The sequence below is a fragment of the Megalopta genalis genome, chromosome 1, assembly GCF_051020955.1.
Source record: "Megalopta genalis isolate 19385.01 chromosome 1, iyMegGena1_principal, whole genome shotgun sequence".
NCBI classification, from domain to species: domain Eukaryota; kingdom Metazoa; phylum Arthropoda; class Insecta; order Hymenoptera; family Halictidae; genus Megalopta; species Megalopta genalis.
Window position 1 is genome coordinate 23,265,509 of NC_135013.1, and position 15,453 is coordinate 23,280,961.

Sequence of the window (15,453 nt, forward strand, 5' to 3'; positions counted from 1 at the left end):
GCGTAGTTGCCTGATATGAGACAGCGGTTGTTTTGTAATTAACCGAGGAATTTGATGCGTTGTTGGTACATCGAGTATCTTGGACGAGAACGTTTTAGAGTTGGACAAAATTGTATTCAGACGACGGATAAGAGATGAAGACTTAACGAATACAATTTGTTTCGACATTTTCGAATAAATATTCAGGCGAATAAAAATTGACCAAGATGAAGCTTACTCGAATAAGATTTCATTCGAATAAATAGATAGAATAATTTATGACGAATAATGAATAATATACTCGTATAAATACATATTAATAAATATATATTATATAATAATATACTCGTATAAAGTATTCGATTAAAAAGAATTCATTCGAACAATTATCTTGTGTCGAGTGACTCGATCGATGTATGAACATCATCGAAATGATGAATGTATGTATAAAATTATTGTCGTATATACTATACGTAGTTACTAATAAACCGCGGATTCGCGCACATTTCTCGAATATCGATGCATTACTTTCAAAATTTTTTAATTATTCAACGACGATCGAAATTTCTATGGAGTCTTGTAAGAGAACATACCGAATCTAATCGGTAACTCCCATGTCTACTTTGAGGGACCAAAGATGGGTTGCCCATAACTATGGTACTCACGAAATAAAGAATGTTTTTTTCCACAGAATCTGCGTCGATGCAATCTCCTATCAAATTCTATTTAACTTTTTGCCGTACCTTGGCTATTCCGACTCGTGATGGATATTTCTAGCAATAACATGTTAAGTATTAGTAATTAGTAGTTGGTAATATGATGGTATCGAGCATTCAAGTAAATGTAGGCACACAATATTTTACTTTCTCCTGGAAGAAATTGTTACAATCGAAGCCGTTCTAATTACAGTAATTTCTCCCTAATTCGCGCTCAGATTGTACACAAAAATAGACAATTTGGGCGCAAGAAATACGATTATTCGAGTCTCGCGGCTCGTTTTTATAGTTACCAATTGTTAACAACTATAAAACCGAGACGCGAAGCTCGAATAATCGTATCTCCTTTTCCCAAATTGTCCATTTTTGAGCGCAATCTAAGCGCGAATTAGGGAGAAATCACTGTATTCTGACTGTGAAGAAACTGGCACGGCAAGTAGTTAAATAGAACGGTTATTTCCAACGGTAAATCATTTCATAGTTCGTCTATAAAAAAAAATCTATATACATAAAAGGCGTGTCCGAGTCGCTGGTAGGCGATCTAGGGCAACTATCAGAGTGCAATGGTAAAATTTCCGGTGGAAAGATAAAAATGGTGCACAGCGATGTCTTCGCAAAAAAAGAACAAAACATATAATTTGCCAAGAGTTCCCGAGAGCGAGCGGAGGAGCATACACGCGATACCATTGGATTCGCTTCGAATGGTCGCCGGTAAGTTAATTACCCGCGTCGACAGGTCGGTCGGTTATCACGCGAGCTCCTCGCGAGCATAAGCGCGAGCGGAGACGGTGCGAGCGGGCTGGAATGGAGTAGGAGGAGCCAGTGGATCCGAGACTTTATTATTAGCCGGTTTCTTTCGCCGGGTTGGAGAACGACCGTTCGTTCCTCCCTGTGTCTTTGCCGGCGAAACGCGTGTTTCACAAGATTCCTGAGCTCGGCGAGGAGAGTTCGCCGGCCACCCCCACCGCTGAAATATAACCGCGAATCCATCACGCCGCGATCCTCGTTAGAGCTAGAAGCTAGAACCGGTCTTCCGCGAACCGAAACTTAAACGAGATTATCGCTCGAGGCTCGCGACAGCCGGCCGTGAATAATTCGTGGCAGGCGACGAAGAGGAGAGAAGCTGCGGAGAGAAGCCGAACGAGAGAGGAGAGAAGCCGGAGAGAGAAGCCGGCGCGAGAGGATCCCCGCGAGCAGACGTCCCGAGACAAGCCATCGCCGGGATTCCAAGCTAATTCGTGGCAAGACCGCTCGCTAATCCGTCTTAAGTTAAGGCCGCGCCGAGTAATAATCGGCTGGTACGCCTAGCGCGACGGGCCAATCAATCTGGCAGCTTGGTAGTGGCATATTTTACCAGCGAAACGTTACAAAGCGTATTGCGAAAGCCGCGCGATATGCCGCGCGCGAGCAGAGACGCGAGAGAACGCGAAAAGACGCGAGAGGACGCGTCCTCCGCGCGCGCGCAGCTAATAAACCGTTTAATGATTCCGTTTATAAATACGGCCGGAGCTCGTAACTCTTACGATTAGCCGTGGCACGTGCAATTTGCCTGATTTATCGCGGTGAACGGTTCGCTGGACTACGCGTCGAATTTTACGCGGGGGTGGTCATGCCAAGACGATGGTCACACGTGTCTCCGAGTATTATCGTTTTTCACGAAGAACGGTATTATTAAGGAATTAGGGAGAAACTGTGTCTTGGAGTAATTGGCACCGGGAAGATCGGCTGGAGGCTTCTATCGTTTAGCTGATGCAGGGTTGTTATACTCTTCGAGGATGATCGCTGAATGGCTGCTTCGTCCTTTTATTTATTGTCGAATACTATGCAGGAATTTAGGTATTTATACCGTGAGAATTAGATCGGACAGTTGATGTTTGAGTTCGCGAAAATGTAATGCCTGACTTGTCATTGTAGTAGACTTATTTTTATTTAAATAACTTAGGATATCTTAACACTTAGGATATCTTAAAAATGATGTCAGAAATGGACGGTTATGTAGGAAGATAAGCTTCTCAGGTTTTCGAGGAATGACGATGATAATGCTGTTGCACTGTTTACGTAAACCAAAGATAGGAAGATGAAGCGATTATCGAGTCACGTGTATCTTGATATTTAACATATGGAGAATGTCGAAACAAAAAGGTAGGCCGACCGCAGTCAAGCGAATGGAAGAAACTAATTGGTGGAAAAAGTATCGATGCTGGATTCCCGAGATAATCTTCTCGAAGTAACCTTTGCGGATTGTTTCCCTAAACGTAGCTTTCGCTATTGTATAAGATATTTGACTTTCTATGCACATATTATTTCGACGTCGTCGCTCACTAATCCTGAACGCTTCATCCTCAAAAAATAAATGATCGATAAACCGCGGACTTTTATGGAAAATAATTATTTTGTGCATTGATCGTAAAAAAACAGGAAATACATAGTAATGTATTGTATGTAAATACATTTTAACAAGTAAATCTAATTTATAAATGAAAATTATAAATTATAAGTAAAAAAGTATAAGTAAAAACTATAAGCAAAAGTAATTTATAAATAGATAACAGATTTTATGCATTTATGGCCAATGTAAACAGTTGCAATTTAAAATAAAATCTACTAAAATTATCTTAAAAGAGAAAAAACTTTCTGTGTAGTTTCTGTTTCGTTTTTAGTTTGCACAAAAATCCGCAGTCCAGATATAAATAATATAATCGAATCGTTAAATTCTTCTAATAGCGTCGTCGCAGTTTAATGATCGATCTCTGATCTTGAACTTCCTGTCCACAAAAATACAACACTAAATTATAAAAATTCGAAGCTCGCGTAAGATCGAAGATGAAGGCTTACCAAAGGAGGATAGAACGCCGAGCTGTCCATGCTGATGCTAGGGTAGGGTCCTTGATCAGTGGTGGATGGCGTGGGCGTGGGGTACGAAGAATAGGAGGTCGCTGTGGGTGCTAGCCTAGGGTAGGCGCCCAGCGCGAGCCTCGCCGCGCTATCATACTGACAACTGCAAACCGTTTGCCCGGTTACCGGGTCCGTCATCATGGGCCTGCCATTTTCGCAGCAACCTGGACCTGTGGTCCCACCAACAGGGGTGCTCGCACCTCCGGAGGCCGCTGCAGCCGCGGCTCCCGTCGTCGTCGACGACGACGGAGACAACGCACCCGGGCTCAACGCACCCCCCGACGACATCGCCGGCGACGTCGCCGTCGTCGGCTGTCCACCGCTCACCAGCAGCTGAAACATTAAATAATGGTCCTTGTCAATTTTTTTCAGAAATTTTCCTCTCCCCATGTGGTCGCAGAACGTTCAATAGAGATAAGTCAGAGGATAGGACAGAGGTGTTCACGGTTTGTACTATTTTGTTTAGAACGGTCTGCAGATTACAGATTATTATGCATTTGTATCTTCTAATTCATAGTTCTCTTATTTTGTGTTTTACATCTGGCATCAATTTTTGTTCGAAATACGCTCGGTCACGAAGATTTTGGTACATTTTTTAATACGGAAAATATTTTAGAACATTCGACCGAATGATTTGTACTTTTTTTTTAATGTTAGCGGGTCTGGTTTACTAAACAATCGTGAAACAAATTTTTGTAAAAATAGAAGTTGGTTGAAATGGCAAAAAATGAAAGAAACTTATGTGTTTTAACTTTTTTTTATTTGAGTGAATAATAAAACTTTAAATATTCCAGTTTGTAGTCCTGAAGCGAAAATGCTATCGAAATATCGAATGAGTGAGAAGCTATAAACAATTAAAGATTATGAAAATAGCAGGATTTCGTTACATGTGCCTCCATGTTTTCGAGATCGACTGTGTGTATTTGCATAAATTGTAAGTTCGTGTAAATGAGAACTAAAAATTATTTTTATGTCATTATTAAACATAGCTCTTGTATCATTTACAACCTACTATAAATAAATTTGTCCAGAATGTTCGTTGAATATTAAAATATTGTCTTAATTGTAACGAAGTACATACATGTGCTTCGCGATAATAAAAATTGAGGTTTACAAAGAAATTGTTGGTCTGAAATTTAGTACCACTTATTAAGTACAAACTGCATTTACGTATTAACTATAAAAGTTTAATATTTATAGGCACGTGAAGTAAAAGCATCTATCAAATTCAATTTAAATCAACCTTTTTATGCACTCGTTTCATCAGCGATTATATGTAATATTAAGCACGACGGAAAATTGTAACCATCGGCAGCTCCACTTTTTACGTAGCAATAATTTGTTCCTCGAAACTGGATTATAATGGTTACCAATATCGGAGATGCCGGCGTACTCTTGTTGTTCTATTAAATCGGTTCCACAGTGCTAGCACAAATCACTACTTGATCGGGCCACCGCGTACGTAATAGAACACTCGAGGCCGATAACGTCTGCGGAGATCTTGTCGCCGGAACGGTAAGTGATAGTAAGATGAACTGCGCAACAAGTCAGATAATGAATTTAATTTAACTGATATCGAGAGGCACGCGTTCGATAAATCAAAAATAAACGGCGCTCGAGTATGCCTGAAGAAGCGGCAGCTTAACTTAAGCCTACATAACATCGGCTCCCATTCAGCTGGAGTATCGTAATCGGTCTTTTATTACGGCCACGAAACGGTTACCACGAAAAACTCCAACAATATCGCGAAAATAATCGCGTAAATCAACCGCGGGCCCAAGTCGATCTACCTTGGCAAATTAACCTTGTTGCCGCACACCGGCATTATTCATCGATTCGAAAGCCTGTACGGGCGACCGGGGCGATCGGGAAGAATCGGCAACCGGCAACAGCAGCTAACGAGCTCTCGAAAAATAATTCGATCGCGGTGGGTTAATGGCGATAATGACGGTAATTTCGAAAGCAGGTGATAGGCCGCTTATCGGCCGCGGATCCGATTATAAATGCGGGCTCGATAACTCGATAGCAATTTCGTGTTACTTTAATGGACGATAATCGCAGAAGGAGTGGTAGAGCGGTATCAGCCCGAGTTATTAAACAACAGATGACACGCTCGACTATTAATTTCCCGAAGAAAAGGGGGTCGTCGCGGGCTTTTAATCTCGTCGACAAAGGCGCGACTCGGATCGATACCGGAATTCGAAAAATCCTCGACGAGCATCGAGTGGATCAGCAGCTGGGTGTATCGTGCAGGCGCGAGATCGCGACGCTTCGATAGCGATAATTGTCACATAATTTCGCGTAATGACGCCACCGGCATTATCGCGGATACCGTTTTCAGAGACTCGGCTGAATAAATTAAACGGAAATTTATCGGCACCGGCCGGCCAAGTCAAATTGCTGGCAGCGTTCATATATCAGCGGAGAGAGCCGTGTTTGCACTTTTGCGAACCGCGGCCACCGCGCACACACGCGTTCCGCTCTCGGAAATTGAACCTCGTTATATGCTAATGCGGACAACGGACGCACGCGCGTCGTCGTCGTCGTCGTCGTCGTCGTCGTCAACGTCGTTCTCGTTTCCATCGAGCGCAGTCTCTCTCTCTGTCTCTATCTCTCTTTCTTCCTTCCTCTCTCTATTTCTCTCTTTCTTCCTGCCTCTCTCTCTCTCTCCCGTTCTTCCCTCTCTCTCCATCCCTCCCTTTCTCTCTCTCTCTCTCTCTCTCTCTCTCTCTCTCTCTCTCTTTCTCTCTCAAACGCCTAAAAACACTCCCCGTCAAAATGGCCATCCCCAACCTCGACCATTTGTCACTGCTATCGGCGCGAAACTCGAACACGCGAAACAACCGGCCGACTTGGAACGATAGCAAATACCTTGTCGTGTACACGTATTCCCGGGTAATTGGTACAAGTCGAACCGGCCCGGGAAAAAACGCCGCTGCTTCTAACAATGGATTATTATGTTGCTGACGCCGCTGCGGTAAAATGTAAATAAACGCTGACAAACGACCAACCGCGAACCGTTTCTCTTTCTTTTCCTTCTTCTCTCTTCGTCGTTGCACAGTGCTTTCGGTCGATCGTTGACGGACTCGGGGAAAAAGCTAGGCGACTGTGTAATTGAAACTGTTGTCCGCCCTCCTCACCTTAACGTGCAGAATTTCTAGCATTCCCTGGCCGACGTTCTTGCGTCGGAAAGTGCAACATTCGTGGAAACACGGTAGTTTTTTCGACCGCGGTCTTCGTGTTGGATTTAACTTCTGGATGAAATACAAGATTGAGAAATTAGTTCGCTCCGTCAGACTTTCGGTGCCGCGTCTTGTGCAATTTAAACAGATTCTTGGACTCGCCCGAAACCATTGGATATGCTGTTAATATCAAACAGTAAACAATGCGACCGTTGTTACAGTGAAAAATTTGTTTGCTGCGACAGAATTTTGAATATCGTGGTCATCGTGGAACTGAACAATTCTTGGACCGTTTGCAAATTATTGAACGTGCCATTGAAGTTAATAATTAGACAGTGTAACTGTTGTTTGCACCAAGAAATTGGTTTGTCCTGTCAGTGTCAGTGGATCCTCTAGAATTCGTTAGAAGTGCCACCGAATGTGAAGAATCAAAGGGAGTGATTGTTCGATTGTGAATCACTAAGTGAAATAGAATCTTGTAATTTCCAAAAACAGAGAGGGTACAAGAATAAAAGTTTATTACAAATTGTTTCTTTCATAAATAATAAAATCCTAAAGATACTGTTGCAGATATTATTCAAGCATATGTCACCGGGTACATACAAATTGACTATAATCTCGATAAGCAGATGATAATTTTTTGAGAGATTAAAAACCATTATTACTAAATAATATATAAATATATATAAATATTATAAATTATTGTATATAAATTATTATAAATATTATTATTATTATATTATTATATTATTAAATTATTATAAATAAATTATTATATATATATATAAATATAAAACCAGTTATTACTAAACCTGCTGCTTCTAGTAACGGTGAAACGCTTAATAAGAAGAATGCAAGAAAGCTATTATAATTAAGAGTTACTCAACAATGTTTAACTCGTGTGCTCCTCCGATGTAAGGATAGAAGATTGTCTGTCATTGGCGACATGTCGACGGAGTATAAATCGATTGTAAGATCGCCGTGCGGAAATGGTAATTTCGATAGCTCGTGTTCGCTGGAAGCATTAAACGGTGCCCCAGCGACGACGATTCCGCAGTTAAACGAGAAGATACCGATATTTTTGGCTCGCGGATAGCCGGCCAATGATCGTGCTCGAAACGCGCAGGCTGGAAAGTATCGATAATTAGTGCCCGAGGCGAACATCGTGTCTACGTAATCGAACACGCTCGTAATTTGCATCATACGCGAGTCGACGGAATCGAGATCGACTATCGCGCAAGGAGAACGAGACAGTAGCATTGCCGCGGTGACCGCTTAATTAAACTTAATAATTGCCACGATACACAACCGCTAAACAACCGAGGAAAAAAGCTCGGACTGTCCGTCTCGTGCCGCTTGCAAAACCGTCGTCGTACCTGTTGCGCGTCGATAAAAATATAGCGCAAATAAAACGAGCGCCGCGGCGCAATCAACGGAATCGATAATAAATACGCCGGAGTCCCTTGATTGCGGGCTGGAAAATCGTTTACATAAGAATCGCTCGTTAATCAATCTGTTACAAAGTCGTTTCACCTCCGCGAAGTTTCCCCGCGACGAGGATCGCCGCAAGATCATCCGAACTCGCTCCGGAAAGTATTCCGAAACTTCTGTTCTCGATTTGAATAATTGCGCAGTTTCCATGCTTCGTATTTACGACGGTTTCGAGTATTGTGCCCGTAAATATGTTTCTTTCTTGCTCCCCGGGAAATATGGAAACCCTTTATTAATATGAATACAGATGCGAGTTCGGAGGACGAGGGTTCGGCTCCGAGGGTGCAATAACAGAAGTCGTTCCGGAGTAGATCCGGAGAAGAAAAAACGGAAGATCGCTCGGGTCGCATGCAAGTTGATTCCGTTTTTGCTGTAGGCGGCCGAGAGGCCACTCTAAAACTGTCGAGTGCTCTTCAGCCTTCGCCGCCTTCAATGGGATTCGTCTCTCGTGCGAGCAACTAACAAGAAAGCCGCAACCATACCTTGTGTTACCGTCCTGGGCCGATTCTGAAGGTACACAAAATATTTACAAACGTGATCGATGAGTTAATTTCGCTCTCCTTGAAATATTTCGCATTTAGTCACACTTTTAAAACTTTGTTTGCATTTAAATTTACCATTACTTCGGTGCAATTGAAATTTCAGTCACCCCGTATTTCTATATTGCAAATACAATACACGAAGAATAAGATTAGTGCAAAATAATGGAAACATCGAATTTCCATCTCCCAGTTTTTTAAATGTCCGACAACTCATTTAAATATAATTTCGTGACATTATATGCAGTGAAGCGAAAACAGATTAAAAATGTTGCTGCATTGGGATTTGAAGCCTCATGTTATTAGATTTTCATCATTCAATCCTAACTCTTTCAAACGATACAATAACCAGAAAATAGTGAACCTATTCGATTCCTATGCGTCTACTCTGTTTGGGGGTGAATGAGGCCATATCGTCGATACCAAGGCCATTCATCTGGTTCGAGAAGTATCAAATAAATGATTGAGCTACTTAAGTGTATAACCACCTCGGTAACTAAGAGACTTTGATGTATGATCTGGTTCCCCGAGGAAAACAGTTTTAATATTCTCGAGACTCCTGGCCCTGGGGTCAGATTTCTAAACTGTAAACACATTAGAAACATTTAAGATCATTGCTATCTCCCCTTGAACTTATTAATAGTATTAAAGATCGTTTGGCTATACTCATGACTCAAATGCAATTTTACTTCCAAGACACAGAACAGAGAAGAAACTGGCTAGCCCGACAACTCCAATCTCTTTAGATCTTGATCCTTAAATTTCAACATTGGGAAAAATCGGCTGTCCACTAAATCATAGACTTCTCAGTTAAAGAAAAGCAGGTTGTTCACGATTCTAAGTCCCAGGAGAACACGGAAAAATTTGCTAGATTAAAAATTCAAACTCCAATTTGCCTGGAGTCCCATTCTCTTTGGACGGGAATCCTCCTAACACTCGAGGGTCCTGCGTGATCCTCCGGGACAGGCAAAATTTTCCCTCCTCCTTTTTCAAGTTCCCTCCTCGCCGGTATCCAGCGAGCGTAACAACCCCGCCGCGATTAATCGCTTCATGGGCTCGGGGCACACAAGGAGTTCTTATCCTCTATTTCGCCAAGAAAAAGAGAAAAATAGAGAGAGAGAGAGAGAGAGAAGGGCGGAGGGAGGGAGGGAGTCCTCTTTGAGAGGGAGTGGTTGCGTACATATATCGCGAAGGCTCCACCGCGGTAAATTAGCTCGCGGTAAATGAGGATGAAATGAATCCTGGTAATTAATACGGCAGGAGAGTTATTTCGAGAGAACGAGCCTCCGAGAGTGAGAAACGGCGGGGTTCTGGAAGAGTGTGTGGGACAGAGGAGGGAGAGGGATGGTGTATCGTCGCGTTGATGAAGCGTCTTCGAAGCGTATTCCGGTCCCTTCGAGCGGAGCGAGCGGAAGAATCGCGGCGGAAACGGCTCGCGCACCTTTCTATTCGTAGATCGGTGTCGAAACCGCTGCGACGCCCACGAGAAACGTGATAAATAGGATCAAGGAAAACATTATTCTCGAGCACGATTTTCCCGCGCCGCTTTGTTTTCTTCTCGGGTCTGGAGACGCCGGGCCTCTCGATTGACAACGGGGGAAAAAGAAACACAGACCCATCGACCGTTTCTTTTCTCTTTTATTATATCGTATCTCCCGAAGCGCGGACGTGTTTACGAAAAACGGGATTCCACGTCGCGCTAAATAGTCGTAAGATATTTCGACGCTCGTGCCCAGCCCCGGCTACAAATTTCGCCCTGATAATTTATCGCCGGCAGATACCTAAATAGCGCCCCGCCGTGAAATCGGACGACTGTCGCCGATCGTCCCGACCACTCAGATCGGCCGCCATTCCTGTACGAGCGAGCTCATTTATCTCGATCAGCGGCGCCAACGATTTTCGCCCCCCATAGTCATCGCGCTCCTGAGGGGCCGTTCGAGCGTATCGTGCTTGGAAGATGTCAGCAAAGTCTTTAACCCTTGTACATTCCTGGGAAACAGTTGTACGAGAGATGCTAGGATAATACTCCTCGAATTGTTGTTTACGCTATCGTTCTGTTCTTCGTTTAATATTTTAATCACAGGTGATGATTCGTTTCGTTGTCATTCTCCATAAATCTTTCATTCCATTTTCAATTCGACGATGCATTATTTCGTTTTTTTTTCGTGTCACAGTATAGTTCATATAACCGGGAAGCTTCATACAATATTTTCATTTAAATAATCGGAGTTCGCGTTCAGAGAAATTTATTGAACCAACCACTTGATTCATTTCTCAGATGAAAACAATAGGCGTTTACGTAATTGGAATAACACCCGATCCAAAATTTCGATCCAATAAATGCAGTTCAGATAAGTGGAGTTCTACTGTATTTACGTTGTGGTATCGACTGTATTATATTCACTGTTATGCCAATTCTATGACACACGTTACCATCGCCTAAGTAGTGGTAGTAGCATTTCTAAGGATACGTTTACAAAGCTGCGATCAAAGCTGCAACAGTGTCGATCAGGGCAAACATAGAAGTTGCTAGAACTTTCTTTGGCTTGTCCCCAGTAAAACAGTACAACTTCAGTAGTCTTTACCTGTCGACGGACAACGAACGAACGCGAATGAAAAACGCCTTAATGCCAGATCGTCGAGAGAACGAACGATCGTAGACAAAAACGAATGCCGAGGAGAATCGTCGAAAATGGAGAGTCCGCCTTAAGAAGCGCGCTGGTTAGGTGTACAATGATCATTAACCAGTTGTTTTCTCTATTTCCACAGGGTAGTTAGACCTGGGTTTCCAACCTCGGCTTGCCGCGGCGCGCTCGTTCGCGCTCCGAGAACCTGATGCAAAAATAGACGAGAAAAAAAGAAACCCAGCAACCGGGACCCGGTCTCGGAAGGGAACGAGGTAAACCGAACTTTCGTGAACAAAGAGTCGGTGGTAGAGGGGCTAGGGGGGTAGGAGGAGGTGGGTGGAACACCTCGAGGCCGTGACACACGCACGGCTGCCCTGTGTGTCCCCGTGCACGCGCAAAGAGTCCGACGTGTATGCGTGTCCCTCTCGGCTCTCGGCTTTCTTCCTCCCCAGACCATTCTCTTTCTCTCTCCTCTCCCTCTCTCTCTCTTCCTCTCTGATTTCCCGTCTCTCTCGCGACGAACGGAACACGTTCCGGCTCCTCCAGCCGCGTCTGGAGCCATTCACGCCCTGCTGGGTTTCCCATCGGAACCTTTTAAAAGCCCACTTTCACCCCCGCGGCACCAACCACCGCCGCGAAAACCCAACGGATCCTGGCCCGCAGGAAGAGTCCTCTCTCCTGGATACGTCACCCTCCTCCACCCTCCGTTACACCCTTATTCTCCGCGTCTCCGCGCCGGTCTTTCCTTCTGCTCTTCTCGTTCCTGTAGCTGCGCACGATTCGGCGACGCTCGCGCGTTCGCAAATCAACCCCCTAGGAGGGTCGCGACGACTCCCAACGGGCTAGCCAAGCTTCGGATGTGGGATCTGGCCAGAGGTTTCTCCGGTACCCTAGCAGCGAATAGAGGAGATGTCTAGAGGATGGGTTTCGACGTTGTATCGAAGGATTCTAAGAGATTTTGTAGAAAAGAAACGGTTTGGGTACCACTGATGAGAATCTTTATGCAGAACAGAAATTGTATGCGTTAATTGAAGCATGCAAGAACTGCATAAACAATTATTTCCTATCTCGATCATTTTAATTAGTCGAACATAATGCAACAGTATCTTTAAAATCTTTGAACGTTTTCGCCGGTTGTAATTTAATGCAGCCACTTTCTTCATTAATGCATAAAATCCGCGGTTCACCGATGAGGTGGTCTTTGGAAAACAATTTTCTTTCGGTCCGATTGCTTGTGGATAATTTTAACTAGTTTTTAATCAATTGGATTTTGTTGTTTTACAGGTAGGAAGATTATATTGAATCGAGATTTGTTACGTTTTATGGGAGATTTTGGGAACGAGATGAATTAGATTGATAAAGATATGAGCCGTTTATTTTGAAAGTGGCATGAGTCACTTTTTCAAAAAAATCGAGTTAATGGTAATACTAATTACAATTGAACGGTATCTTTTCGTTTATAAAAAAAAGAAAAAAAAAGTGACTTATGCCACTTTCAAAATAAACGGCTCATATTTAGTACGTCTTAGGCCAAGTTTTGGACTCGGCAGGTTCCGGTGACATCTATTTTATTCACAGAATCTTCACGCACGAAGATTAGTTATCGAGACTTGTTGAATTGTTACAAATTCTAGGGACGAAAGACAACGAATGTCTTCGTGAAGATTTTGGTAATTTAGAGTATCTTAGGAATTTGTTTCGAGCCGCTAACTATTTTCCTTGAATTTAATCGATGCGGAGTGGTGCAATGAATTGCGATATTACCACTACGTAAAGAATTGTGGTATTACTATGTAAATTACTCGCATTTATCGCAATTAATATAGTCATGTAACGAACGTTACAAACAGAAACTGATTGCGAGAGTGTGTCATGACGCGCTCGAGTTGTCAGCTACGAAGAAAATGCCGAAGCCGTAAACGATGCACGAGAACGATGTTCGCTTCGGATCCGATTCAATTTTTTTAACGGCACGCGATACGTTCGTGAATCTGTTTTTAAAGTAGCAAAGTAATAATATACGTACGAAACATTCGATAGATTTCAATTCCTTGGATTCTGATACTTAGGAATGAACAAGTATGTGGTTGTAGCTACGAAAAGAATGGCCAAGGAATCCTCGATATCTGAAACAACTCCATCGATGTCTAAGGTACTTTGAGCAAGCAAATTCCTGCAGCGCGTTATAGAAACCGAAGAATACATCGAATCCACTGTTAATGGAATTATACGCTATCGCAGCTTTCAACGGCTAAACTAAAAGTCACGGGCCACAGAATCCCGGCATCCTGGTTTCCGAAGAATCCGGTCGGGCTGAAATTAAAAATAGAAAACTAGCCCGCAAATGAAATAATGGCGTTCCGCCGTGCGTAGGATACAGTAGCATCGGTCGGCGAGAAAATGGCCGGTGGTTCCCGTTAACGGAGGCGTTGGCAACAGAAGCAAGAAACGCAAAACGTACAATTAGAGTCGAGCCCGATGAAAGGTTCGAGAGCAGAGCGTGTTTCCGTGAAAGTGTTCCTTTCTTCCTTGGATCGGAGCGCGGAGGCATTTAGAGCGACGTGCAGGGCGCGGAGAGGGAAACGGCGGGCGAATTGAGAAATAAAATTCAAATCCCGGCACGGAACGGCCGCGCAGCCGAGGCAACCGGTTGATTACTGGCATTTCTTTTAATTGGAAGATGCTCGGAGCCGATCGGTCGGGCCCGGGGAACGTTCGTGGAAAACGCGAGTTAAGTACAGTTTATCGATGATCTGATGCAGGGTGTGTAGCGGTGCGTGACGCAGGTGTAAAGAGAACGCGAGGCGCTTCTTCCGATGCCGATGATGAGGAATAATTTACCGGCGGGAACGTGTAATTTCGACGTAAGTGCCCGAACCCTTCATTCGTTATGGCCGCGAATTTACAATATATCGATTCGACCCGCGGCTTCGCTCGGCCCGAGACCAGCCACGAGCTCTCCGTAATCCGCTCGCGAACGAGCCGGTAAATCGTCCGTTTATTAACAATTGTACCGGCGAACAAACACCGGTAATGTCCAATTATCTTGGTAACCGGTGTTATCTCCGGAGCAGAATTCAAAGCACTCGATCCGATTGCGAGAAAAACGACGCCGGAAACGCCTGCTTCACACGTCTCGATGGATTATCGTTGCCGGGATCTCCCTAAAAGCAACAGTATCGGACGCGATAAACGAATCTCGGTCAGTCCTGCGATTTCGTCTAGATTTCTTGGAAAGTTCAGGGAAAAATCATTTTCTGGTGATTACAATTCTACGTATCGATAAGCGTTTGGATAAATGCGCGTCAAATACTGTGAATCTCAACTGCGACAAAGATCTTCCGCCTTTCCACCGTGTCATTATTTCTGTTCTGGAAAATGTACAATTTTCGACACTATTATAACCAATTTATGCCAATGTAATTCAAACGGGAACAATTTCAAAGAGTTGAAAGAATTGAAAGAATTTATGTCTTTAATTTACCAACGATCACCTCCTTTTTCGGCATAAGTAAGGATTGCCCAAAATAAAATTATTATTATTATATATTATAGATTATATAATATAGCTTCAATGTTTTAGTATTTATTTACACGTTTGGAGATGAATTAAAATTTGTATGGGATCGCCGGCAACACTGGGGGTTCTTCCAGGATAAAAACATCGACAAGTCACTCAGAAATGATTAAAATAAGCGCGATCACAGCGTATTACAGCGAAAAGAATTTCCATGCGATGCCTGAAGTCTCGCAGTTGATAATATTTACGCGAAGATCCGCAACTGCGTTTTCCGTTTGTAAAATAAGAATTATTGGATAGTTGATTTCGAGACAGGAATCGGCCGACAGTAGTCGTCCGAGGAACAGGACTCGCGTAAGAAAGAGTCTCGTCATAAACGAGATTACACGTGTCGAACGAACGCAGCCGAGTTAAACAGCGAGCTGATCGCGAGTTATCGCCGCTCGTGCAAAGTAACCGGAGAGACCTGACAATGCGGCGCTTAGACCGTTCTCACACGCGATG

The 15,453-nt window shown here is 43.5% G+C and overlaps 1 protein-coding gene across 7 annotated transcripts in view; it reads right to left on the reverse strand.

The window, feature by feature from the left end:
- The window catches only part of LOC117221505 (homeobox protein caupolican), a 195,389-nt gene that overhangs the window by 82,867 nt on the left and 97,069 nt on the right, over positions 1-15,453 (reverse strand). For 6 of the 7 annotated variants that reach the window (XM_076523315.1, XM_076523306.1, XM_076523301.1 and 3 more), the window contains exon 2: positions 3,531-3,923. In XM_076523315.1, the coding sequence (XP_076379430.1) occupies positions 3,531-3,878 (348 nt within the window). In that variant the 5' untranslated portion in view covers positions 3,879-3,923. Of the gene's footprint in view, positions 1-3,530; positions 3,945-15,453 lie in introns of all 7 variants that reach the window. The other variant, XM_076523296.1, reaches the window with a different exon arrangement.